Below are 27481 nucleotides of genomic sequence, written 5' to 3'. Positions count from 1 at the left end.
GTCTGTGCCCCACCCCTGCAAGTCCCATGTCCCTGATCCCTGGGATGAGGGCCAAGATTCTGTAGGCCCAGGCCACCCTCCCCTGGCCCTCACAGGGACATAGTCTCTCCTTTGTACAGGCAGTGTCCTGGAAGATGAGCACCAAGGGATGGTCCATTATCACCTGCCCGGTGATGACCTCAGCTGGGCGAAGGTGAGCACATACTTGGGCATCGGAGGGAGCACACCTCTGTTCTTTCTCTTTGTTCTCTTTTCGAGTGGAAGTCAGTCAGTGCTGCTGCAGTTCCTCTCTGACGTCTCCATGGCAACGTTCATGTGGACTTCATAAAACTTAAGATGTTTGAGCTGGAAGGGACCTCAGAGATCAGCTTCTCCCGCCCCCTCATTTCACAGAGAGAAGCAGGGCCAGAGAGGGGACGCACATGCCGAGCATCACACAGCAAGCTAGGGACCCACGCAGGGCCTCTGCCGTCTGGCACTGTTCCCACTCAGGGTCCCTTTCCCTGAGATCACAGACAGCTAAATTCCATAGAACTGACTTCTTGGGAGGTGCTCTGGGGGCAGCTGAGAGAGGGATGGGCATTTTGGGGGCCTTCTCACAACCCCAGAGGTCCTCTGTCTTTCCACCCTCTGCTGCCTCCTCTCCCCTCCCCTCCCCTGTGCCCATTGTCCACAGCGGCCTCCTCCCTTCCCACAGGTGTTTGGCACTCTGGAGCAAGCCAAGAGCAAGTATATGTTGGATGACTACTCAGTCAACCAGATCTCTTTGGAGGACATCTTCTTGAGCTTCACCTGCCCTGTGCCCCCAACTCAAGGGGAAAACAAACAGGGGCAAACAGAGCTGGCAGACTCCTCATCACCATCTCTTCCTCCCTCCAGATCTCCCTCCAGACCTCCCTCCCGACCTCCTTCCCGGCATCTCTCCCGGCGTCTCTCCCGGCCTCCCTCCCGGCCTCCCTCCCGGCCTCACTCCCGGCCTACCTCCCTACTTCCCTCAAAGAATGTCTTGCTGTAATAAAGAGTTCCTAGTGCCAGGTTAACCCAGATGCATACAGCCTGTCATGGGCTGTAAGAAGCACAGAGGCAACTTGTGGACCCAGTGAGCTCAGCTCAGGGGCAGAGGGGTGAGAGTGGCTCTCACCAGATTGAGGCCACTAGCCTTAGAGGCCTGGTGAAAAACCAAGGTGTGTTTCTGTGGAAAAAGATCCTGTTGAATCCCACCTGGGTGGCCTGTGGCTTCACTGAGACCTGACCATGGAAGCAGCCTCAGAGAAATATCTGCTGTGTCCTCTCAAGGAGCAGTGGCCTGGGGGTGACTGTGGTTGTAATGATGCTATACTTATGAAGGTAGGAAAGAACAAATTGATGAGTTTGCTGGCCTAAGTCACAATTTTTCAATATTTAAATATTTGTATTTGTGGGGCTCCATTTGCTCTCTGCCCTGGTGGCTGCAAATGTTAGGCATGAGCCTGCATGTGATCCTACATCAACCCATGAAGTGGACATGATTTTTAGCACCATTTCCCAGATGAGTAAGCTGACACTTAGAGAGATTCAGCAACTGTCCACGATCAACAGGTGGTAGAGCCAAGATTTGACTGAGGCATAGGTTCTCAAAGTGGGGTTCCTGACCAGCAGCATCTGTATCATCCAGAAACTTGTTAGAAATGCAGATTCTTGGACCCCACTCCAGACCCGTTGAATGAGAAATTTTGGGGGTGAGGCCCAGTGATCTGTGTTTTAATGAGCCCCATATTAATAGGTACTTCTGATGCAGCTCAGGTGTGAGAAGCACTGAGCTAAGGCCTGTGTGCTCCAGACCATCACACTGGCCAGCCTGTGAGTGTGTGTGGATGTGGCTGTGTACTTTTGTCATGAGGACTCTCTTCTGAGACGTGCCCTGTCAAATAGCCTTTCTTTGTCCAGTGTGGTCACACTGGCCCCTCTAAAGTTGCCTCAGCTCCTCCTCTGCAGGTAGTTCTCTCCCTCTGTTCTCAGCCAAGCTCTCAGAAAGTGGTGTCAGCTGTCCCTCCCCACACGTCCTACCTCCTGTCACCACTCACCCAAAATTACAGCATTACCACAACCTAGGCAGCCGCATGCGCTGATTTCTCCATCCCTTTTCCATGTGACTGCTCTGCTTTCTGCCCCCTTCTGATGAAAGCCCCTCCCCACTGTGTCTGGCTCTTCTCGTCCCTCCACAGCCCTTTCTCTGCCTCCTCTGAAGGCTGCTCTTCCTTTCTCTCTGAATGGGGGCATGCCTCAGGATCCCAGTCTACTTCATTTTTCCTTACTCTCCCCTCTGCACCCTGCCACCCTTGAATATCTTTCTCATTCACCCTCAGGCCTTCAACTGCCATCTTATTCCAGCCAGGGACTTCCTAAATTCCTGACAATCTAGACTTTTCCAATGAGTTCTCTCACCTTCCTGAAACCCAGTGGGAAATGGGCTCTTCTCACGCCTGCTGGGAGTGGCTCATCACTGGGCTGGCCCTAGGGGCTATTACTGCCAGGGGTGGGGGTCCGGGGGCGGGGGAGGAGGGAAGGCATGCTGCAGCATAGCTAAAAGAAGAACAGCTGTTTCCTGAAAAATAAGAAAACTTTACCTATGAATAAAAGAGTGCTAAGGACATAAAGAACAAGACAGAGGACAACTGGGGGACTTTGAGTGAACAGAGATGCTGTTTTGGACTCCACAACGTAGTCTCACAGGAGTGAGAGCGGTGAATGACAACTGGCTCATTCTTGAGTCCAGTTTATTAGTCCCTTCAAGAGGTACCAAATCTAACGGGGCAGAGCGTACTGTAACAAAGTAATACTGCAGGGGAGGAAGACAACAAAGTAACAAATGGGGAAACAGTAACCAATGGAAACAAAGGCTGAGACAGGATAAGAAATCTGAGGGATCCACTGTGGATTCCTCCCCCTCCTTTTTTCTTGGAACATGGGACATCTGGGGAGCAAGCCCCAAGCTTGCCCAGCTTTATCTACCCTGCTTCCTGGGTACATCACCCCTGCCCCCTCCTCCATTCCCAACTTCCAGGGCCTCAGCCCCTTGTTTCCTTGGGACCACTGAGACTCATATCCCGTGTTGTGATCATGCATTTACTTCTCTGTCTCCTGCTCCAGACTGGCATGGAGCCTTGCCCCAGTGCCAAGCACAGACCAAGTACCTGAAGGGGTTCAGTGAGCACGAGGCATGGGGGGACAGAGGAGAGAAGACAGCTGATTGAGGCATAGGGGGAGGCGGGGAGGAGAGCTTTGACCCAGATTTCCTGGTTTCTCCGGGAAAAGCCATCCTGTCCTCCTCCATCAAACACTTCTCCCAGAAGATTGCATTTCTTTCTTCATCAGAATGTCTCACGAAAGAGTTGGGATTGGAGCTGGTTCCTGGAAGAGAGGCTGGGTGGGCACTGCCCAATACCTGAAGAAACGGAATGCACAGTTGTGCCGGCAGCGGCCAGTAAATCAAGCAGGTGTGCACTTCTATTTTAGGAAGGGCTCCCAGGTGGCAGTGAGGAGGAGACACTGGGACGCACAGGGGTCCGAGTGAGGGTGAGGGCTTGTCCTGGAGCAGGGACGGAGGAGGGGGTCCAGGGTGAGCCACTTTTCATAGGAAGAAAGAGTCAACATGCTGGCAGAGTCAATGAAGATTTCGAGCCACCCCACTCTCTACCTCAGCATCTAAGCCAACAGTGGCTCGGCCACCGAACCAGGGGTCTCCTCGCCCGAAGCACGGGCGCTAAGCAGGGCGTGCGGCCTTGGGGTGAGTGCCAGACGTCCCGTGAGGCCTTGGCGAGGCGCCAGCCGCGGGGGCCGGCTCGCCTGCGCCCACACAGAAGAGCCGGTCGAGGCCTCCGCTGCTCCGCGCCTTCCGCGAGACCTCGGGGCCGGAGGCGCGGCCGGGCCGTACAGACCTTCACTGACAGCCCACAGCGCGCCATGGGTTCCAGCCGCCCGGTCCTCTGCGGCCGAGTCAGCGGCGAGGTTCAAGCCCTAGCCCCCGCGGGCCGAGCAGACCCCGAGACTCCTCTGCCCGCCTCGAGCAGCGCTCCTCCGGGACCCCGCCCCGGCCGAGGAGGCGGGGCGGCCGCGCGGGCTCCACCAATCAGCGGCCTGCGTTCGAATTCGCGTCCTGGCGCGGCCAATTGTGAGCGCCCGGAGCCGGCAGGGAGGGCGGGGCCGAGGCGGGGCGCGGCAGACCAGCGGCGCGCGCCCCCCGGGGCCGGCCAATGGGAGCGCCGGGTGCATTTGAAAACTCGGGCGGGCGGCGGGGCGGGTCTGCGCCTGCGTGGGGCGGTGCGCTGGGCCGGCGGGCGGCTCGGGCAGCGGCGGCGGCGGCGGCGGCGGCGGCGGCGGCCTTGACGGCGGCGGCGCGAGAGGCGATGGGGAGTGGCGGCGGTAAGCGCGGGGAGCGGGCGGCGGGGACAGCGCAGGGGGGCGGCCCGAGACTGAGCAGGGCCGGCTCGAGCCCCTCGGCCCGGGGTGCGCGTCGTCGCGGCGGCGCCCGCCCGGCGCGCGGTTTAAATGCCCGGCGGTGCCGGGTTCCGTGTGAAAGCCCCGCGCGGGACCTCGCACCTGCCGGGGGCCGCGAGTGCGGCTGTGGTGTCAGCGGTTCTTACCGTGGCTGTTAAGCATTTCCGTGTCTGTCCTAGAGCAAAGGAATGAGGGAAATGTGATAAAATTCCTGTAATCTGTGGGACTTGGTCGCCCTGCTTGTACATTTGGCTTTCGCAGCACGTTAATTGCTGATAGGAAGACCCAGGTGAAGAGCGAGGGGAGGGGGCAAGAAGTCCTGCGGAGGGGGTCATGGAGGCGCAGAGCAGCCGCCTCCTGTCGAGACTGGAGGGAGGAAACCAGCTGAATTGTAGGTGAGAGGCTCCAGCCTGAGAGCTGCTCTGTCGTCTGCTTAGATGAGAAAGGAGTTACTGGAGCTGAAGTTGGAAGGACTGCCTGTGGAGGGACTCGGCTAGGCAGCTCTGACATCCGCAGAGCTGGGCCTGGCCTGGCCTCCAAGTGCAGCCTCTTGCTTCTCGGCAGGGCTGACCCTCCTAGTTTGGATTTGAAAACCAGACATTTTGGGTCCACAGATTCTTATTGAGCAAGATGCATTTTAGTCATGTGTGCAAATAAAAGCAAAGAGATCAAGTGTCGGACGGGCTCTCCTGAGAGTGAAATGCGAGGAGAACCATCCTCAGCGTTGGTTGCTTTTTTCCCCTTCCTGGTTGTCATCTGGGCTCTGCTTCAGAAAGTTTCCCAATAGCGATAAATATTTATTGAATATTTGAATGAATGAAGATGTTTTCTTTAATTCATATACTACTACTCCTTTATTTAATCTTCGTTTGAGGCTAGAAGTATGGCTGGTTCCTTTTGTGAGGTAGGGGACAGTAACTGTTAAGTCACCCTTCGGATGTAACTTTTCATGTCATCACAAATCCTTTCCAACACATCACTTAGACCATTCTGATTTTTTTTCCTTAAGTGATCCACTGTAGGTGTGCCAAGTGTTTCTGTTATCCTCTAAAGCGAAGAATAAGAAGGAGACCCCGAAACCTAACCATCTTGAGTCTCCCGGAAGATGTGCTCTTTCATATCCTGAAATGGCTTTCTGTTGGGGACATCCTCGCTGTCCGAGCTGTAAGTTACCAGATGAAAATAGTGTCAGCCCAAGCGTTGTTCGTTATACCATCAAGTCTTCATGTTCTTAAATGTCAAGCAAAACTCTGGCTACAACACGGGGCAGAGGAAATAAGGACGGTATTGTCAATAGATGTTTAAGGTTGTTTTGATTGCAGGGAAGAAAGCTGAAATGCAGCACACAAAGATTTGAGTCTGCTTGTTGCAACATTTATTTGAACCGAAACTACCCTTTATGGTGGTGAAATTTGCATCCCTTAAGAAATAGTATTAAAAAGAATAAAACTAGGAGCCGGCCTGGTGAGGTAGTGGTTAAGTTCGAGTTTTCCCCTTCAGTGGCCTGGATTGCTGGTTCATATCCTGGGCACGGACCTATGTACCACACATCAAGCCATGCTGTGGCAGCATCCCACATACAAAATTTAGGAAGATAGGTACAGATGTTAGCTCAAGTCCGCTCTTCCTCACCAAAAAGAAAAAAAGAGAAGTATATTCTTGAGGACAAATCCCATGTACATTTAGCATTGAAAGGGACTCTGGGAGTTATTTTGCAGATGTTGGAACTACAGCCTCACTTTGAGTGACTTAACTGAGGGCATACAGCACATTAGTGGGAAAACTCCGACAAGAACCTGCTTCTCCGATTCCCAAAGCCACCTCTTTTGTGGTCATAATATCCAGGGGCGCTGACTTCAATGGCAGTGGGAACTTCAGGGCTTAAAATACTCACCTGTGCTAAGGCCCTGGCCTAGGCACTTCCTGCTTCTGCCCAGGACAGAGGCTCCAGCTCCTACCTGGGGCTGCTGTCACATGTGTCAGTCTTTTCCTAGAGACCCTATTGACCTCCAGGCTCCAGCCGTGCTCCCACTAGCAAGGCCCCAGGTAGAGAAGCACAAAACAGATTTCTGTCCTACCTGCTGTAGTTCGACTTGGTTTCCTGACCCTCACAGGTACACACCCTTGCAGAGGCGTCATCCCCTCTTTCTCAGCCTAGAGCTTATTCCCCATCCCGGGACCACCATCCCCACCTTTAGAGCTGCAGAGAAACTTGTTTCTGGGCTTTTTTCTCTATGCAAAGCAGCTGTTACTTTGATACACAGAGACTAGGGGCCTTTACTACTGGGGTGTGGAGAGAGGCAGGAGACCTTACATCTGTCTATGTCCTGTCTTGAAGAGCTCCAGGAACGCGGCTTCCAGGAGGTCCCTGGATAATCTTCCCTCACCCCACCCCACTTCCTTTGTTCTGCAGGTACACTCCCACCTGAAGTACCTGGTGGACAACCATGCCAGCGTGTGGGCGTGTGCCAGCTTCCAGGAGCTGTGGCCTTCTCCAAAGAACCTGAAGCTCTTTGAAAGGTATTTGTGCACCTTGAGAATGGCTTGGTTTTCTCCCATCTTTGGGCCACCCTGGTATGCCGGCCTGTGTCCCAAGGCCTGACCTGGGAACGATTTTCCTCTTGCTGTAGCCCCCTCCAATGCCTTATTCCCCCAGGGAGGGATGGGGGCTGTTGGCCTCACCCATTGAGTCATACAACTTCCAGCACAGTCATCAGTCATCCACACCACAGTACAGGCCTGACTCTCATTAGTCACAGCAGTGTTTCTGAAGGGTCCCACTTGGGCTGTGACCCGTCCCACATGAGTCAAATGCAGGTCACCTGCATGTGCAAAGTTCACTCAGCCCTCTTTTGGTCAGAACCATGTGAGTTAAAACCTATTGGTTTTCACTCCCTGGCTGATCCCACCCCCCTGCTGGAGTTGGGACCCAGAGGCAGGGCCAGAGCAGGCATGAGCCCCATGGCCCGGGAGCCTCAGTGTGCCAGTGACTAGACCCACCATCCATGTGTGCCAATGGTCCCAGGCAGGCTGCCGGAGACATAATCCACATACCATACAATTCACCTATTTAAAGTGTGCAACTCTGGTTTTTAATACATTCACAGAGCTGTGCAACCATCAACACTAACTTGAGAACATTCTCGTTACCCCAAAATGAAACCCCACATCCATTAGCAGTCACTCCCTATTTTCCCTGCAATACCCCAAACCCTAGGCAACCACTAGTCTGCTTTCTGTCTCTGTGGATTTGCCTTTTCTAGACATTTCATATAAGTGAAGTCCTACAACATGTGGCCTTTGTGACTGGCTTTCACTTAGCGTGTTTTCAAAGTTCACTCATGTCGTAGCACATCATGGATAATTGATATTTGACTGCCTATTACCGAAAAAAAAAAAAAACCCAAGTATTCTACTGTCAAGTGCTGTAGTGGAACGTAACCTTTATGGAATAAAATTGTGTGATGTTTTGTGTTAATGTGCTAGGGCTGCTGAAAAGGGAAATTTTGAAGCTGCTGTGAAGCTGGGCATAGCCTACCTCTACAATGAAGGCCGTAAGTCCTCGCAGGGCTGGGTCTGGTCTCCTTCCTCTCGGTGTGGATGTTTTACAATGAGTATGAGCCTTCCCAGTGTTAGCGGTTTAGTTGCTATTCTTGCTATGTCTGGCAGTCTGCCTTACCGTCTCCTCTTGGGAGCTCGTGCCCTGAGGTGCCCTAACTAGGGACCCATTGATGAACTTTGAGTTTATTAGCTTCGGAGTGTTAACTTCGTTTTTTTTTAAAAGATTTTATTTTTCCTTTTTCTGCCAAAGCCCCCTGGTACATAGTTGTGTATTTTTAGTTGTGGGTCCTTCTAGTTGTGGCATGTGGGACGCTGCCTCAGCATGGCTTGATGAGCGGTGCCATGTCCGCACCCAGGATGTGAACTGGCGAAACCCTGGGCCGCTGAAGTGGAGTGCGCAAACTAATCACTCACCCATGGGACCGGCCCTGGGAGTGTTAGTTCTTGTTTTTTTTTTTTTTTAAAGATTGGCACCTGAGCTAACATCTGTTGCCAATCTTCTTTTGTTTTTCCCTCTTCTCCCCAAAGCCCCCCAGTACATAGTTGTAGATTCTAGTTGTAGGTCCTTCTGGTTGTGCTATGTGGGATGCCCCCACAGCTTGGCCTGATGAGCAGTGCCATGTCCACGCCCAGGATCCTAACCGGGGAAATGCTGGGCTGCTGAAGCAGAGCATGCAAACTTGACGACTCAGCCACGGGGCTGACCTTTACCTCTTGTTTTTAATGAACACTTTAATTTCCGATCTGCAAAGAATGACTCTGAACAGAGGCTCAGAATGGGGCTACTCAGGCGAGCCAGCTGCCTGCCCTCTGTCCAGTTAACACTGCAGCCATGTGTGAATGCTGGCTCCTCTCCTTGGCCACAGTTCCTCTGTGGAACTCTGGGGCAGCATCAAAGCATGCCTAATTCCACAAGGTGTTGATGCTGCAGGTAGCTAAGGCTCCAAATGGGAGGCACGTACAGCGGGTCACAGCTGGCCTGGTGCCTGGATTCCTTCACCCCTAAGAGGCAGGTGTTCCTTGAAAGAACCTCGTGCGGCCTTTTCCTCTCTCAGTTCCTACTTGTCTGCTTAGCGCACCAAGGAACCAGCCTATGGTCTAGCCTGGCTCCCAGACTCTGGTATCACTGCCATTTTTCTGCTTCTAAAAGATCTGGCATCTTGCTGAGAGGTGGCCCCTGCACGTGACTGGTTGACAGGACTGCTGTGACTGATAGAGATGATGAGCAGTCCTGTTCCAGGTTCAGGAGAGCAGCAGTCCTGCCCCTGTCCTCCTGTCAGACTGTGGTTCCCAGACAGAATTCACAAACCATACGCCTCGCCCATCTAAGGTGTACAGTCCAGCGGTTTTTAGTATATTCACAGGGTTGTGCAGCCATCACCACCATCTAATTTTGGAACATTCTCATCACCCCAAAAAAGAAACCACTGTACCTATTAGCAGGAGGTCAGACAGCGGTTCCCTGCAGAAGGGAGGGTGGGCATATAAGGCCTCCGGGGGGAGCACCTTCCCTGACCTTCAGAATCCAGGTGACTGGAAGGACCCTGGCGGGAACAGGTGATCCACAAAGTAGCGGAAGGAAAGGGAGGAGCCCCTGGGCTGAAGAGGCCTCTTCCCTCTCACTTTGCACCGCAGTGGGCTTAAGGTTTTAGACTTTCAAAAAAACGTGGAGAACTTTCCACATCTGTCCTCCAGAGATATCCCTGGGTTACGTTCTGTCCGTCTCCGCAGTGTCTGTGTCTGATGAGGCCCGTGCAGAGGTGAATGGCCTGAAGGCCTCTCAGTTCTTCAGTCTCACTGAGCGACTGAATGTCAGCGCTGCACCCTTCATCTGGCTCTTCATCCGCCCTCCGTGGTCAGTGTCTGGAAGCTGCTGCAAGGCTGTGGTTCACGAGAGCCTCAGGGCAGAGTGCCAGCTGCAGAAAGTAAGTCCTGGCGAGGAGTGCCCGTGGGGCAGGCTGTGGGCAGTGCCAGCTCCCTAGGTCCTGGGAAGTGAGAAAACCTTGATGGGAGACCTTGCGGACCATGTAAAGTCAGGGTCCTATGGGCAATGGAGGCATAGAAAATTAAGAGTGTGGACGTGGGAGCCTCTGGGAACGACCAGCAAGAGAGGCGGCCTCAGAGCCGGGGCCGGGGAAATCAGATGCAGAGCTGGACTGCAGGCATGGTGACAGCTGGAAAGACAGGACCGAGGCTCCAAGAAGTAGTCAGAGTTGAAGCCTGGGATCAGAGAGTGGTCCCTTGTACAGAGGGGCTGGGCAGGGGCCACAAGGACACCCAGACTGACATGGGTGGCCCCCTGGAAGTTCTCTCTGCTGATAATCACACTTCCTTCTTCTCCCTTTTTTTTAGACTCACAGAGCGTCCATACTGCACTGCTTGGGGAGAGTGCTGAATCTCTTTGAGGTGAGTCCAGTTGTCCATCCCACGTGGACTCTGCGTTGTTTGATGCGTCCCTGACGCAGGTGAGCACAGAGCCTGGGAGCGCAGCAGCTCTGCATTTCTGTGCTATCCACCTTTCTGGCAGCTGCAAACACTGAGAACCAGGAAGTAAGTGAAAAGCTGCAGAAGGAAGCATCCAGGGTTCAAAGCCAAAGCAAGGCCTGTGAGAGGAGCCGGCAGGGTGTCAGCCCCTCCCATAAGGGCCATGTGGGCTGGGCAGAGCCTCCGAGTGCGCCCCAGACCACGCGCTTATTTGTTTCACAGCTGTGCTACTGGCGGGCCTCTCCCACTCCTTGTGCAGACCTCTGACACTTGAGAAAGCTTTAAGGAGCTTTGTGAGGAATCCCCTCCACAGCAAGCAAAGGGAAGGTAGTGGCTTCTGGTGACAGGTGTGCTGACAGCAGCAGGGAGGGACACTGAGCATGAGGGAGGAGATTGGGGGGCCCTGGGAAAGCCTCCAACCTGTCATCTGGGTGGTTCAGTGTGGAGGGCTGGCCCTCGGGTGGCCCAGAGTCGAGCTGGGGGCCTGCAGGCCGAGCCAACACAAACCTCCTGCAGGAAGAAGCCGGACCTGGGAGGGCCGAGCTCATGAGTTCATGTTCCATATTAGTTGTCCAGTTGTATCTTTAGAGAAGTGGTTTCTACTCAGACTTAGTTAACTCATCTTATCAAAGATAAGAACAATGCGTGAGATTGCTTAGAGATATGGAGAGAGATGAAGATGGTTAGTAGAATGATTTAGCAGAAAGCAGAGAATAAGAAGAGAATAAACTGTGCTTGGACTTCCTCTAGGATGAAGAGAAAAAGAAGCAGGCCCGTGACCTGTTTGAAGAGTCTGCTAATCAGGGATGTTTAACCAGCTCGTACTTCCTCTGGGAAAGTGACAGAAGGATGGACGTGAGTGGACCCAGATCTGGCTGGGAGGAGGAATTATGTTGGCCAAGGGCACAGTCTCCAAACTGGCCCTTGGACAAGGTTCTCTCAGCACCAGGGGGGTCCTCGTATAGCTTCCGGGCCCCTGGGAGCCGCTGGTCATCGAACCATTCTCAGCACTACCCCAAAATTACCACTGTCACCTTGGGGATAAAGGGCTGGGAAGAAAGCACCCTCTGGGGGTGCTGGGGGGACATTTAAGAAGCCCATGGGTCAGTTCTGAGTTTCTCCAGAGACACAAGCCTATAAAGACATGGTGACTTTCTCCTGTTGGCAGATGTCAGATCCCGGACGATGCCTCCACAGCTTCCGGAAACTCAGGGACTACGCTGCCAAAGGCTGCTGGGAAGCACAGGTGAGGCGGGGGGAGCTGGCCTTTCTCCTTAACATCTCCTCTTGTGGGGACCGTGGGGGCGACACTGCTTGGGCTCCCACTCAGGAGGCAGTAAGATTGGCCCGCAGCTGGAGCTGGGTCTTAAAGGAGTTTACCTCTGGGGTATGCGGGGAGCAGGGCCTGGAAGTGCTTCTTCCTGTCTGCCCATCTCCACCCCACTGCCTCAAAGCCCACTGCCCCTGAGCCAGCCAGCCAGCCTCTTGATTTCTAAGTGCATGTGGACTACATCTGCTATCAAACTTCATACTGCTCCCTAAAGTTGTCCTGTAGGTAAAACTGGTCTCAGCAGCAGAACTTAAGGCTCCTTAGAGCACATGGGCCTGTGGAATGCTGTCCTGGTCTCCTATTTGACCTGCTCACCAGGTTCTCCAGGGTTAGAACCAGGACATCAGGGGTTTGTAGTTGGTGTTCTCCATACACTCTCCCCTTTCTACTATTTCTAAGTCGTGGTTTCAAGACAAATCAGAGAAATCCAAGCAGGTTTAGGCTCACTCTTGCCTCCCCACCAAGAGGGTGGTTGAGAGTCATGTGGGGAAAAAAATCACAGAGCAGTAGCTGGCCCACCTGACATGTCATAGAGTACTGTAATGTTTAAATTATATTTAACATAAATGTCCAAAAAGGCAGTCAGCAAACTTATGGGAAATATAACAATGAGCAGTGTGGTTCCATCTGAAACTCAGGCTAATTGGTAAGAACAGTAAGACCCTGGGGCTGGCCCCGTGGCCGAGTGGTTAAGTTCGCGCTCCACTGCAGGCGCCCAGTGTTTCGTTGGTTCGAATCCTGGGCGCGGACATGGCACTGCTCATCAAGCCATGCTGAGGCAGCGTCCCACATGCCACAACTAGAAGGACCCACAACAAAGAATATACAACTATGTACCGGGGGGCTTTGGGGAGAAAAAGGGAAAAAAATAAAATCTTAAAAAAAAAAGAATAGTAAGACCCTGATAGGGATTCAGACGGCCTCAGTCCACTCTCAGAAAAGAGGAAATACATGCACCTGGTCGAAACACAGGCAAGGTTAGACCTCACTGCTAGTTGAAAGGGCACACATTTAAACGAGATTGTGACTGACCATGTTAGCAAATTATATATCTATTATAGCTCAGCAAGTACATATACCAAATTATATATAAGCATACACTCTGTGTGTTTTTGAGTGGATAGCTAATAACTTCTGAAAATACACCTTTTTTTTTTTTTTGTGCTGAGGAATATTTGCACTGAGCTAACATCCGCTCCCAGTCTTCCTCTTTTTGTATGTGAGCTGCCACCACAGCATGGCCACTGACAGACCAGCGGTGGAGGTCTGCACCTGGGAACCAAACCTGGGCCGCTGAAGCAGAGTACGCCAAACTTAACCACCAGGCCACCAGGGCTGGCCCTGAAAATGCACATTTTTAAGGATAGCAGTTTTTGCTGGCCAAGATGTGCTAAAAGAGTATTCCTATTAGTGGATGTGAAAGTCAGTGCAGGCCTCTCAGAAAGCACTTGGGCATGGGTAGCAAGACTCAGCACAGCGGCTCCTGTGGATTGAGCACGTGAGCAGACAGGCGCAGTTCCAAAAGGCTGCACTAAGATGTTCCACCAAATGACTAATCAGAAACACCCTAGGGGCCAGCCCGGTGGCAAAGCAGTTAAGTTTGCACATTCTGCTTCGGTGGCCCAGGGTTCACCACTTTGGATCCCAGGTATGGACTACACACCACTTGTCAAGCCATGCTGTGGCAGGCATCCCACATATAAAGTAGAGGAAGATGGGCACAGATGTTAGCTCAGGGCCAGTCTTCCTTAGCAAAAAGAGGACAATTGGTGGCGGATATTAGCTCAGGGCTAATCTTCCTCAAAAAAAAAAAAAAGAAAAGAAAAGAAAAGAAACACCCTAAAAGGCAGTGCAGGTGAAACACACTTATAGCACACTTACGGATGTTTCCTATCAGAAGGACCACATTATGGTTAGGTGGGCAGAGGAAAAATAGAATGCATATACGCCATGATTACAAATGCTATACACACTATTACAAATGCATAGAAAAAGCTGGAAGGAAATACATAGAAATGGTTGATAGTAACCATCTGAAGGCTTAGAGGGTGCCAGGGGATCCTGAGCAAAGTGCTCAACACATGTCAGTTAATCCTCACATCCATCTGCCAAAGCAGGTGCTGTTATGCCATTTCCTAAAAAGGGACACTGAGGTACAGAGAAGTGCCCTCAACTTGCCTGTGGTCACACACAGACCTGGAGTTTTTTGTTTTGTTTTTTTTTTCTGAGGAAGATCAGCCCTCAGCTAACATCTATCGCCAATCCTCCTCTTTTTGCTGAGGAAGACTGACCCTGAGCTAACATCTGTGCCCATCTTCCTCTACTTTATATGTGGGACGCCTACCACAGCATGGCTTGCCAAGCGGTGCCATGTCCACACCTGGGATCCGAACCGGCAAACCCCAGGCCGCCGAAGCAGAACATGTGCACTTAACTGCTGCGCCACCGGGCCGGCCCCAGACCTGGGTTTTAAAGCCGGGGCATCTGAGCCCCCAGCTAGCTCTGGCCACTTTGCTCTCTGGCTTCCCCTGAGCAGCTAGCTCTCACTACTGTAGAGGTAGGGGGCAGAGAAACAAAGAATTTTTTATCATGTGATATATTACTTATTTCAAAAAGAATAATTAAAATCTTAGCCATACCGGTTCCAAAAGGCTTAGAAGGTGTGAGTAGGGTGAACGTGGATACACGCATCTTCTACTCAACAGCCCTTTGCATTTGGAAATAGAATGCTCCCAAAGCTCACTGCTTCATGCTCATGCTGGTGTCTTTCCTTCCTCAGCTGTCTTTAGCCAAAGCCTGTGCAAATGCACACCAGCTTGGGCTAGAAGCAAAAGCTTCCAACGAGATAGTGTGCCAGCTGTTTCAGGCCTCCCACGCCATCAGTAAGCAGCAGGTCTTCTCCGTGCAGAAGGGACTCAACGACACAATGAGGTGAGGGGTTCGAGCCAGAACTGATCAGGAGAAAGAGTGACAACTGGTCTCTGGGACAAAGGGAGCTGTCTGTTCTGTTTCACCTGAGCTACCTGTCCCAGGGCCCCATGTGTTGTCAGCCCCACCAGGTTCCCCCATTCAAGTGTGTGTGTGAGCTATCCAAGGCTTTGGAAATATCCCACATGAGTGTCTGATCTCTCCAGTTTTCCGTTTTAAGTCTCAGAACGTGTTAAACCATCTTAAACATCTTCCTGAAATGATAGGATTCATATCCCTAGTTTCTGAAGCCAAAAACCACCTTTTCTTTATGACCATCACTATGAGCATGAGTGCAGTGTGTAAAATGCCATGGCCATCCGAGCCAGGCGGGATGGAGGAAGCCAAGCCCTCGGGGACAGCTGTAGTGTGCCCGGCAGCCTCGGGGCCCCAGCATGACCTGCCACTTGCTGCAGGTCCGTTTTCCTCCGAGGTTTGGAGATAACACACTTCTTCACTCAATCACAGAATGTGTTAGAAAGTAAATTAGAAAATGTGAAGAATTTCTTAATTCTTACGTAAGAGATTTCAAAGCATTTTGGATTTATAATGGGCAGGCTCTGGCTGTGCTCCAGCAGACAATGCCCAGCTCATGGTAAGTTCTCAGTAAACATTCGTTTTTAAAATGATCGTTCCTTCCGTGGAGAAGCTTGGTCTCTCTCACATGCAGTGCGGGGATGCAGTGTCCTTTGCTCTCACATTAACTGTCACCAAGCCATTGTGCTTTTGAGTCCTGTGCCGGTGGTGGTGGCAGCCCCTTCCTGTTGGGAGGGACCTGCTGATGGTTCCTGTGCCCCTCTCAGTCTGCCTTGTTTTGGATTGTTGCTTTTCTTTTTGTGTGTGGGTGTGGGCAGAGATTGACATAAATTTAACTTTTTTTCTTCCTTTTCAAGAACTAAAGTGACCTTATTGAAATATTAACATGATTTCAACCTTGAGTAGAGCATCTTTCCATTTTACTCTAGGCCAGGCAACAGCCAACTTTTTCTTTCTCTTATTCTTTGAGGTATAATTGACATGTGACATTATATTAGTTTCAGATTTAACCATTTTAAAGTGTACCATTCGGCTAGTCTGTTTTTATAAGTCGGATCATTAAGCTTGTTAATTCTGTCTCGGTAGAGGCACTTCCTCTTCTGTCCCCAAGAGTGGCTGGTTTAAACCTCCAGCACCTGATGCTTGCGCTGCCTTCCTCCTCCTGGAAGAAAAGAGAGGCCTATCTTTCTCCCCGTCCTCTCCCCCATCCCTTACACCTTTGTTCCTCCCTTCCCTCCATTCCACCACCTTGGCCCCATCTTTCCCTCCTTCCCTCCGCCTATGGAAGATGCTTCTCTCCGGGCTGACACCTGGAATCCTTCTGTCTGTGCAGAATCCTGCGGCATCACGGTTCTTTCTCCTGCTTCTGTCTTCTCCATCCCCTTGGCTTAAGGATCAGTGTCTCCTCTCCTTTGTTCAGAAAGGCATTTACTGTACTCGGGTGTCCTGGCTGTTGCACACAGCATTCCCTTATGAGGCTGTGTCCCTGGCCCCAGGTTTTAGCCCCTTCAAGGAGGGACCCCATGTCTGTCAGCTCTGTCAGCCATGCCCTCTGTCAGGGTTGCTGGGTGACTGAGAAAGCCAGTGCATGGGCTCTGTGCATCCTGCTTTAGCTGTGTTCCTGGCTCTTTGATCTGATGCAAAGGGTTGTGATAAATGACCCCGATGGGGTCTGCAGGGAGAATATGGGTTTGCAGGAGGGCCGGAGGTCTTGCCACCTGTGAGTGACTTTTCTCTGCCTGTGATCCGTCCACAGCCCTACAGAGTGGACAAGCCTTGCCCCCTTACCTGTGAGGGTCCAGGTTCATCTAGTGCCTGGGGGCCCCTGGGGTGAGGGGAGATAGGGTATATAAATGTGTGAGCCCACCTGCCTCCCAGGAACAAAGGAGATGTGGGGCCTCCTTGGACAAAACATCTCAGCCTTGGATGGGTTCCTGGGTAATCCGATGATGCTTCAGATGGCCAGCTCACACCATTGGGACAGACAGGCCAGGCAGGAATGGGGGACAGGACACTCGTGAATGCTCCCCTTAGTTTTCAGGGATGGTACTCTTCGCAGGTACATTCTGATCGACTGGCTGGTAGAAGTTGCCACCATGAAAGACTTCACGAGCTTGTGCCTTCACCTGACTGTGGAATGTGTGGACCGGTACCTGCGGAGGAGGCTGGTGCCCCGGTACAGGCTCCAGCTGCTGGGCATCGCCTGCATGGTCATCTGCACCCGGTGAGAAGCCCCCCGAGGCTGGGCCTGCAGGACAGCGCAGAGCGTGCTGGCCCTGCCCAGTTCACCAGCTGGCTTTTCAGTGAGATAAACCTTCAGTGTCCCACCTCATTAGACGGAGGTTTTAATTTTAGGGACTGCTCAAGCCCAGTAGTCCTCCCCACATGCGGACAATAGAGCTGAACCTCAGTGTGTAGGTGGCCACTCGTCCTGGCATGCGGTCTCAGGACCCAGAGTGTGGTCTCGCTCGGGCAGGCTCAGGCTGGACCCTCTACCCCTCGCTCCTGAGAGCGACGTGGAGACAAGGGAGGGTCACAGTCGGCTGCCGTCCTCCCTTGTCCTCCCAAGATCACAGAAAGACCGCTTCCTGGCAGTCAAGGTCTTCTGTCTGTGTTGTCAGAGACCTGCAGTTAAGGATCTCATATTCCCCACCCAACACCCTGAAGACCCCACTCCCACCACACAGACAGGGTGCATCCTCCTCACATGGCAGCCTGCACCCCTGGCAGCTCTGACTTTTCGAACTGGACCATCTTACATTTTACCTAAATCTGCCATCCTTCAATCAATCCTGTCTGCTCCGGTTTTGCCTTGGGAAACAATATGGACAGTGATTCCCACCATATATTTTGCATTTTCTTGTTTCTTAAACCTGACGTCCCCCGCATGGTCCACCATGTCCCCTGGGCAGTGCTTTCCAGACCGACTGCCCTTGTCTGTGAGGCTGGGGGGTGAGGAGCAGGCCCTCGACACAGTGGTGTGAACCAGAGAGACCGGTTGGTCTTATGCGCAGTAATCCAGAGGCGGGGATTTCAGACTCACATCACTGGGATAGTTTCTCTGTTTCATGAGGTCACAGAGGAGCTCCAGCTCCTGTCTTACTTTCTGCCACCACCACCCCCATGACCCCTGAGGCCACAGTGTCCACCTTTGCAGTAAACTCAGCCATTTGGCCACGACGGGAACTGGGAAGTGTAGTCTCTTTGGGTGGCTGTGGAAGCAGGGTCGCATGACCACAGGTGGAGAAGCATGGGCTCAGGGTCAGCGAGCAGACTCTGCACACTATCCAGCCCCCTCTCAAATGTGCTCTTGGAACCCAGCGCTCCAGGTCCTCTCACCAGAGAGGGCCGAACAGACAGAGCCCCTGCCTCCCTGGATCTAAACGGCATAATTACATTCTTGCAATCAGAGACAGAGTTACCAGACCACAGAATGGCTAGCAGTGAGATAATTGCCAAAAAAAATTTCAGAGGCTGGGATGCCCCCATCTCCACTCCGAGCGCAGAGCTCTCATCAGCCCCACTTGCATCTCATCCTTTCAGCACCTGTGGTCCCTGTGCCTCCCATCCTCTTTCTTGGTCAAGCCAACAGCAAACATAGGAGCTGCAGGGTCGTCAGGACAGAGTGGCTGTCGGCTTTTCCCCAGTCCAGGCTTGCTGTGGGAGGTGCCCTCTATAGCCTGCTGGACCAGCATGGTGCCTGGTAGTTGGCTCTGGTGGAGAGAGTAGAGAACAGGGTGACCACCTGCTTAAGGGACAATCAAGATTCCTGTGGCCAGACCCCATGCTTTGTTCAGTCCTAACAGCCTCCAGCTCTGGTTCTGCTGGCTCACCTGCATGAAACGTGGGTTTTATATGTGTTCCGTAGAAGCTGACACAAGGCAGGGCAAACCCTCATTCCTCAGATCATTAAGAGGCTTGATCAGTTGCATCATTCACGGGTGCCTTTTACAGAAACATCTGTGTGCCTGGCAGTCCAGCCACTCCCACTGCTGCTGGTCCGTGGCACTAATCCCTCTTCTTTTCCAGGCCCTTATGACAGGGGCATATGACCTTTTCAATTCCCCTCAGCAGCCGTGGGTAGCTGGTCCACTCTTTGACCTCTCTCTGTCACTGAGGGAAGTGGGCTCAGTGCTCAAACTGCTCCTTGACATTTCAGGTTCATCAGCAAAGAGATCCTGACAATCCGAGAGGCTGTGTGGCTCACGGACAACACATACAAGTATGAGGACCTGGTGAGGATGATGGGAGAGATCATCTCTGCCCTGGAAGGGAAGATTCGAGTAAGTGGCTGTTTGCTTTTTCCTTTTAAATCAAAGTTGGGGTCATGTGAGGGGATGGGAGGAGCCAAGTGCATATCCGCATGGCGGTTAGCTTTCCAGCCCTGGGAAGTCATCCTGGACCCAGAGGACACTAGGCCACAGCTGCTTCTCATCACTGCATGCTCTGGCATCCAGCATGAACATCACTCGGGCCAGACCCTGCACTAGGCCATGCCTTGGAGTGGTGTTTCCAAGAACCAGCTTCCCCATTGAGTGGGTACAAGAGCCCTCTGTGTGCTGAGACACCGTGTCCATCTCCCTGTTCCGTGTAGGTTCCCACTGTGGTCGATTACAAGGATGTCCTGCTGACACTGGTCCCCATGGCGCCAAGAACCCAGCACCTGTGCAGCTTCCTCTGTGAACTCTCCCTGCTGCACACCAGCCTGGCCGCCTATGCCCCAGCCCGCCTGGCTGCAGCCGCCCTACTCCTGGCAAGGCTGACACACGGGCAGAGTAAGGAGCCCACCCTTCTAGCCAGCCACTCAGCACAGGCTGAGCCTGGGGCCTGGGAGGTTCCCGGGGTCTGGAGATGATGCTCAAATACAAGAGGGATGAAGGGAGAAAAAGAAATGTGCCCCTCCCTCCCCAAGAAGAAAACACCAGAATGGACTAAAAGCCATTCTCTGGGGTGAGGTCAGAGATGGTTCTAGCTTAAATATTTCCCACACTGTTGACAATGAGCACGCATGCTTTATATACGGGGTCTTTTCAACCCTGAGCTCTGGGAAACTCCACAACAGAACCATCAGGGCTGTGGGATGTGAGTGGGTGTCAGAACAGCCTTGCCATTCCTGCCTTTCTCTCCAGCTCAGCCCTGGACCACTCGGCTGTGGGACCTCACCGGGTTCTCCTGTGAAGACCTCATACCCTGTGTCCTGAGCCTTCATCAAAAGTGGTAAGTCTGTAGAAGAAAGTGAGTCCCCTGACCCAACCTCTGCCACAGAGGATGTGTTCTCAAGTACCACGAGGACTGTGCTCTCACCGGAGGGCTGTCGGTCCACACAGACCTTCCTGCAGTGAGTTGTATGTCTGAGTTGACATTTAAAATTTCCAGGTCCATGTTGCTTATTTCATGTGTTTTTCACACTGAATCTGTGTGCAGCAGCCCCTCCCAACAGAAACCTAATTCCACAGGTGGCAGAACATCATGGAGAAAATGAGGCCGTGCCCCTGACTGGTGGTGGTTTCAGTGTGGGGCAGGTTGTCCTCTAGCTCAGAGGTCGGCACATACCAGGACTGAGTCTGCTTCTTGCTGCAGCCCTTTTCCTCTCCTCCTACCTCAGCTTGGCTGGCAGGCGTGTTCCACTCCTCAGTCCTACTCACTCTGGGCCCAGCTCCCCTCACCCCCACATTTAGCATATGCAATCTGGTAAAGGCCCCAGTGACCTCCATCTTCCTCCTAAGGCCACACTTGCCTCAGCATCTGCCTTAGCATCCCCTTCCCCTGCCTGAGGGAGGGAGGATCTGGTCATCCTGCTTTCTGCCTCTCCCAGACACGCACTGGGAGACTTAACCACTTCCAGGATTCAGAGCACATCTAAACCCCGACCTCTGACCTGAGCCCCAGACGCCCCTGCTAGCTCGTCCGAGCTGGATCCCCTCTCTTCCCTGGGCCATTCCTCCTCCTAGACTGCATTTGGTGCTTGGTGGATGAGGCCCTGGTCATCCTAGCAGAGACCTCAGGCCAACCCTAGTAGTTTTCAGGGTCAATGCACTTGTTTCACATATCTCAGGATCTGGTCCCCTCGGCCTCCCCCAGCCGCCTCTGAGCCTAAACCTGTCCCTTCTGCTTATACCTTCTGGAATGAGATCAGAACTCTCTGGGCACAGCCCCAAATCCCTCTGACCAGCCCCTTCTCTGACCCATCTGCTGCTTCTCCCTCTGCCTGCCCCCACCGTGCTCCAGCCATGGGGACCTGTCAGCTTGGGGGCTGGCGTGTGCTTTGACCCACCCTATTTTCTCCTGTGGTGCGCAAACCTCGTAGCTGATGGATGGAGAGCGCTGGTGATGGTCGACGGGTCAGCGTGTGTCTGACCCCACAGCTGCTCACTCTAGGAGTGCAAATAGTCGTTCCCTGATGCTAGCTACCAAAAGTTGTTGCCAGGCTGTCTCCCTATCACCTGGAGGAGTTATTTTTTTTCAAACCAGATAAATTAGAAACATTTATTTACAAATTAAACTTTTTTTTTAAGTGTCTAATTCAACAGGCTCTTAGTATATTCAGGGTTTTGCAACCATCACCACAATTAATTTTAGAAGATTTTTCCCACCTTCGAAAGAAACCCCACACCCTTTACCTATTAGCCCCTCCCCTCCAGCCCTAGGCAAATATCCATCTACTTTCTGTCTCTATGGATTTGCCTGTTCTGGACGTTTCGTAGAAATGGAATCCTACAAGATGTTGCTTTTGTGACCAGCCTCTTTCACTACATAGTGTTTTCCACTGTGATGATTGTCCACTGTATGGACGGACCACTTTTGTTTATTCATTCATGCCCTGGTAGACATTGGGGTTTTTCCCCCTTTTGGGTGCTATGCATAATGCTGCTGTGAACATTTGTGTACAAGTTTCTGTGGATGTATGTTCACATTTCTCTTCAGAAAACACCCAGGAGTGGAAGTGCTGGCTCATGGGTGCCTGTGGGTCTAACTGTCTGAGGAACCACCAGACTTTTCTGCAGCGGTGCCCTGTTTACCTCCCATCTCTGGGCTTTGTTGGAAGTGTGTTGTCCCCTCTCACTTCAGTGAGCGGAGGCTCAAATGGGAGGATCTTGGGGTTGGAGTGCTGATGCCACCTGTCCTGGAGCTCCACATTCGCCCCCGCCTGTGTCCCGCTGTGCCTTACAACGTGTCCTTCTGTTTGCAGCTTCCATGATGACGCCCCCAAAGACTACAGGCAAGTCTCTCTGACTGCTGTGAAGCAGCGATTCGAGGACAAGCGCTATGAAGAAATCAGCCAGGAAGAGGTGCCACCCGGGGGTCTAATCAGGGTGCCGGGGTGGGATGGGCCCTGCTTGCCCCTCGGGCCTCTTCCCCGCCTCTGACCCTGGCTTCCTCGCAGGTGCTGAGCTACAGCCAGTTGTGTACAGCTCTCGGAGTGAAACAGGAAAGCCCAGAACCTGCGTCTTTCCTCAGCACAGGGGAAATTCACGCCTTCCTCAGCTCTCCCTCTGGAAGGAGGACCAAGCGGTTAGTAAGCCCCATGTCTGTGATGATACGATGCCGTGTTGGCTCCTGTGTGTCAGGCCTGGGTTCCCTCGTGACCCCTGAAGCCATCTGAGGGGCTCCGTTACCCACTTTTACACGAGGGACTCCTAAAGCATAGCAGGGAGAAGCAGCAGATCCCACGAAAACTGAAGCTGGGGTTGAATCCAGGCCTCAGGCACCTGGGCCTGCGCTCCACTCTCCACAGCCCCGTCCTCTTTCTCCCACATGTTTGTCTCTCTTTTTTTGTTCTATTTTTATTTATTTTTATTTATTTTCCTTTTTCTCCCAAAGCCTCCCAGCACATAGTTGTGTATCTTTTAGTTGTGGGTCCTTCTGGCTGTGGCATATGGGATGCCGCCCCAGCATGGCCTGATGAGCAGTGCCATGTCCATGCCCAGGACTCGAGCCAGCAAAACCCTGGGCCGTCAAAGCAGAGCACGTGAACTTAACCACTTGGCCACAGGGCCGGCACCCATGTTTGTCTGTCTTGCTTTAACCTGGCTCCCTTTGAGGGAGGATAGTCTTGAGGACAAGTTGAACCCAGCTCTGGCTCTGGCCCAGCCATATGCCAGTTTTATGCCATCCTGGGCTGCCCTGCTCCTCGGTGTTGCTGTCACTCCCCCCATTCCAGCTGTAACCTGATTAGTGTCCTCAGAGCTTTCCTTGCTCCACCCTTGTCTCCACTCTCATCTTCACCCTCTCTCCTGTGTGTATCCCATGTACTCCTGTCTTTCCCATCTCAATTCCTGGCTGTACCATCTGAAATAACTTCTCCTCTCAACCTCACCTACCTGAAGAACTCCTATTGATTCTGCAGAGTCCAGGTGAGCAGAACCTTCACTGTGCTGCCAACTGTGCCTCCATGACTCTGTGCTGTGAGCTTCCTAAGGGCAGGCACTGGGTGGCTCTGTTGTCCCTGCTCACAGCACACTGGGGCAGGGTGGGCAGGTCCCAAGGACCAGGCCAGCCTCCCAACACTGCCACTTGTGACCAGATTCCTGGCTCTCCCACCTCGCAGGAAGCGGGAGAACAGCCTCCAGGAGGACAGAGGCAGCTTCGTCACCACGCCCACTGCAGAGCTGTCCAGCCAGGAGGAAACGCTGCTAGGCAGCTTCCTGGACTGGAGCCTGGACTACTGCTCTGGCTATGAGGGCGACCAGGAGAGCGAGGGCGAGAAGGAGGGTGACGGTGAGTGCCACGGCCACACTGCCACCCAGGTGCTGGGCCAGGAGGGGTGAGGTGTTCTATCTGCAGAAGAACACATTCCACACAAGTAGACGTGAGAGAACAGAGATCCTGGAATACCACAGTGGGGGTGGAGGAGGGGTGTTCTCCCAGCCCACAGGGAGGAGAGAATTTAGGCCAAAACTGTGTCCTGCTCCAACTAGGCCTGTGTTGATGGAAGGACCTCGCCAGAAAAGGGGAAGAGGAAGAGATCTTGTCTGGAATTCACAATAAGATCTTTCCAGAACATTGTGCGAGATGTGCCCTGACCACCCTGCTGGGCTCTGTGCCTCATGCATCCCTCAGGGCAGGCTGTCGGAGGCTCTGTCCCCATGTTCTCAGGCTGCCTTCTGCACAGGAAGCCCAGCTCAAGCAGTTTCTATCGATTTTTCCAATTGCTTCCTTCTGTGTCGACTTGGCAGATTAATTATTAGATGGCCAGTTTGTTGTCATTTCCTACTGTCCCCCAATTCACATTGAGTGCCACCCCAAGCTTGAAGGAGGCACCTCACCTTCAATTTCTTACCCAAAGGGGAGCAGGACTGTCAAGCAAGGTCCAGCATGTGTGACCAAGAGCCACACCAGTCCTGACTGAGAGCTGGACCCTGGGGTCCTGACCGGGCAGGGGGTCACCATGATGCTCGGGCTGTGGCCTGACCTCTCCTCTGACATCTCCCACAGTGACAGCTCCCAGTGGCATTCTCGATGTCACGGTGGTCTACCTGAACCCAGAGCAGCACTGTTGCCAGGAATCGAGTGACGAAGAGGCCTGCCCAGAGGACAAGGGACACCAGAATCCACAGGCTTTGGTGCCAGGAACCCAGACACCTCCGACCCCAGGGCCTGAGCCCCGTCTCTGCAGCAGGAAGGAGCCAGGCAAGGACATCACGACCTCAGGGTACTCCTCTGTCAACAGTGCGAGTCCCACAAACTCTGTGGACAGCAGCTCAGGGGGCCCTCCCCTATCTACCTCAGTGCTGTCCCCAGGCAGTGACTCGAACACGCAGCCTTGCCACCATCACACCAGGAAGTCATGTTTACAGTGTCGTCCCCCGAGCCCCCCAGAGAGCAGCATTCCCCAGCAACAGGTGAAGAGGAAAAACCTATCCGCCCACAGCATGGAGGGGGAGGAGGAGATGAACTTGGGCTTCCTGAAGCTGTGAGTGTGTCAGAGCCTTTGCCGCAGTGAAAGTTTGCCGAAGGAGGGCTGCGTTGCATTAGCAAGTGGTGGGGGCTTGTAGACTTGTTCTATCGCACAGGGAACAGAGAGAAGAACTTGGAGCACTAAGTTTCTTTCTCCAGGGGAGTCCTATGTGAGCCATTAGAATGTCTGAATCAGAACAAAAACCTCAGATCCTTCTCTTTGGAAAGTTTAGCCTCCAAGCAATCATGTCACACCACATGGAGCCTATTTCTCTGTCCCCTCCTGTGTCCATCCTGCTTTCTCCAGGAAGCTTAAGCCCACATCCTGATCTTCCCAGTCCCACTGATCCCTATCCCAGAAGCCAACAGCTTTCACAATGGAGAACATGTGTGACCAGGAAGCCTGGCACAGCTTACCCCTCCCCGCATCTCTCTCGCTTTGGGTTCCAGGGTGAGCTGATAGCTCTGAGCCCACCACCATCCCTGAGTCCACCTGCCTGGGCATCCGCTCCCTTCCTCACTGGGTGGCAGGTCCCGTGGTGAAGGGGTGCTGCCCTGCACGTCAGTATGGACTGTGTGTGACTGCCAGGTGTGAAGACCCTGACCTTTTGCAGGCCAGGGCCTTGATGTCATGGCCACAGGTTCCCTCCCTTCTGCACTCTCAGCTCGTGTTAGAATCTATCCCTCCTCCCAGAATGATTCGTCTGTGTCTCCAACAGATAGTGTTCGTAGGAACGTCTCTCTTTGCACTGAATTTCTGGGCCATTTCTTTACCTGTCTTTATTACCATTCTTCATTCTTCTTCTGAGATGAAAACAAAAGAAAAATTAAAAATAGAAGGTATCAAATTAAAAAACAAGAGATTCTTAACATTATTTAGGCTTAACTAAAAAAAGAAAATCTGATTCATACCCCTCATTGCTATCCTGACACTCTTTATGCAAAAAGAATTTTCCCAGAGATGTTAGCCAGAAAAAAAAATAAGCGTCATCTGTGACATCTGAGTTGGCCAAGATGCCGAACAGCGAGATTCAGAGGAGCTGTCCCTGCCTGTGAGTGAGGGTGGATCTGCTGAGGGTACCCAACAATAATGAGCCATAGAGACTCAGGCTCCCCAGTGGGGGCAGCGGTCAAAGCACCTGAGGGATCTGCCAAAGACTGACCCTGACCTCTCCCCAGTTGGGTCGACCACCTACACACTCACCCTGCTGTGATAGCTTTTGTTTCCTCTTGAAATATCAGAAAGAACCACTTGGCCTGCCAGGAGTGTCCCCCAAATGCTCTTGAACCAGAACTACAGGGACTTGGAGATGCTGACTCCATGGCAGATTTTCTGGGTGTTTTTTTTGTGTGTGTTGATGACCCTGTGTGAGCTGTCTTTTTGCTACTGTAAGAGAATTCTGACCACCCTGGGTGGGGCATGGTTGGGGTGTGAGGGGACCCTGGCTGTGGGATTGCAGACCTCTCCTGTCGACTGTGTGCCCCTGGGCATGTGTGAGCCTCAGTTTCCTTGTCTATAAGATGAGACAATAATACCTACCTCACAGGGGTGTTGTGAGGATTAAATGTGATGAGGATAAGTGGCAGCCAAGTGATGTGCATATCTGAACTGCCTCATCCCTGGTCCACGGCCCCTCATCAAAATCTCAGCTCTGGAGGGACCCAGTTTTCTGCCTTCTCCCAGCTTGCACCTATAGGAGCAAACCACCCCGGTTGGGACCTAATACTGTGTGACTGTGGTGTGGAGTCTCCCTGCATCTCTCCAAATCCTAATGGTCACCTTGGTGCCCCCTGACTGTGGTGTGGGGTCTCCCTGAATCTCAGAGAATCTCATTTTTGTTGGGAATGCCATCAGCCTCCCCCCACCAGGCATGAAGAGGCAACTGCCCATGGAGGGGCCCATTCTAAGAGCAGTCCTAAGGCTGCCTGGGTCCCGACCGAGCCCCTTCCCTTTCTCTGCCTTGCACCTTCAACTCCCTCCTTCATGTCTCTGTCCCCTGTGCCTCAGCACCTTCTTATTAGTGACTATGAAATGGACACCTCTCCATCTAAACACCACCTCCCTCCCCGAGTGTTTTGTCCCTCCAGCTACCCCCTGAGATTTCTCAGCCCCTGCAAGGTTTGCATTAGTGTCTATTCTTGTTACTTCCAATGACATTGGGCCCTGCTGTACACATCACTGCTCCCAGCCAGCATCCCCTTCCATATCTATCCCTCACCCGTCCCTGTCCATGCACACCTGCCCCACCTTGGACCATCGTGCCCAGACCCATTGCTTCATGTGCCACATCTTCCATCTCCTGGGCTTCACCCCTCTGCCCAGGTGCCTACCTGGTGCCTACACTGGACGTCCTCACTTCATTAGCATGTCCACAAGTCAACACTCCCTCTTTCCTTGTCCCCGCTCGCAACACACAAGTCATCCTCACTATTAGCGACTGTTCCCCCAGTAAACATCTGTTGGGCGCCTCCACTTGCCTCGCCGCTGTCTTTGGTGGCTGGGGGGTCAGCAAGGCAACTCGGCTCCGCTTTAGAGCGTCTTCAGTAAGGACAAAGACGAAGCCAATCGTTAAGCGGTCACAGGTGCTACCATCTGCCCAATTGTCCACACCAGAAACCTGCGTGTCACCCGAGGTCCCTCCGCCGGCCCTGCCTCCCACCCGCAGATCGGCTCTCAGCTGCGGCGGGGGCGGGGCGGGCCACAGTCGGACGGGCTGGACTATCGAGGGG

General features: G+C 52.9%; 2 protein-coding genes and 1 long non-coding RNA gene across 33 annotated transcripts in view; 2 read left to right on the top strand and 1 right to left on the bottom strand.

Moving 5' to 3' along the window:
- LOC103541579 (ATP-binding cassette sub-family A member 17-like) overlaps positions 1 to 1034 on the top strand; it is a 113008-nt gene extending 111974 nt beyond the window's left edge. For all 31 annotated transcript variants that reach the window (XM_070568697.1, XM_070568689.1, XM_070568703.1 and 28 more), the window contains 2 exons: positions 120 to 193; positions 698 to 1034. In XM_070568697.1, coding sequence (XP_070424798.1) covers positions 120 to 193; positions 698 to 1015 — 392 coding nt within the window. In that variant the 3' untranslated portion in view covers positions 1016 to 1034. The remainder of the gene's footprint in view (positions 1 to 119; positions 194 to 697) is intronic.
- Positions 1035 to 4284: 3250 nt separating this feature from the next.
- On the top strand, positions 4285 to 26342 carry CCNF (cyclin F). The gene is made up of 17 exons (XM_070568681.1): positions 4285 to 4401; positions 5486 to 5640; positions 6890 to 6996; positions 7963 to 8030; positions 9769 to 9962; positions 10390 to 10443; positions 11272 to 11376; positions 11690 to 11767; positions 14631 to 14782; positions 16914 to 17078; positions 19014 to 19137; positions 19449 to 19629; positions 19984 to 20071; positions 22044 to 22143; positions 22239 to 22366; positions 23403 to 23572; positions 24290 to 26342. Exons 1-17 carry the CDS (start codon positions 4386 to 4388, stop codon positions 24769 to 24771), a joined length of 2367 nt encoding a protein of 788 aa, XP_070424782.1. The 5' UTR covers positions 4285 to 4385; the 3' UTR covers positions 24772 to 26342.
- Positions 17908 to 27436, bottom strand: LOC139074924 (uncharacterized). Its single transcript, XR_011524937.1, has 3 exons — positions 27083 to 27436; positions 18688 to 19119; positions 17908 to 18567 (listed from the first exon to the last, which is right to left on the bottom strand). It is a non-coding gene; the product is annotated as an uncharacterized lncRNA (long non-coding RNA).
- Positions 27437 to 27481: the final 45 nt, after the last annotated feature.

The sequence above is a fragment of the Equus przewalskii genome, chromosome 12, assembly GCF_037783145.1.
Source record: "Equus przewalskii isolate Varuska chromosome 12, EquPr2, whole genome shotgun sequence".
Lineage (NCBI taxonomy): Eukaryota > Metazoa > Chordata > Mammalia > Perissodactyla > Equidae > Equus > Equus przewalskii.
The sequence above is the reverse complement of the archived record's forward strand: the minus strand, read 5'-3'. Positions and strand labels throughout refer to the sequence as shown.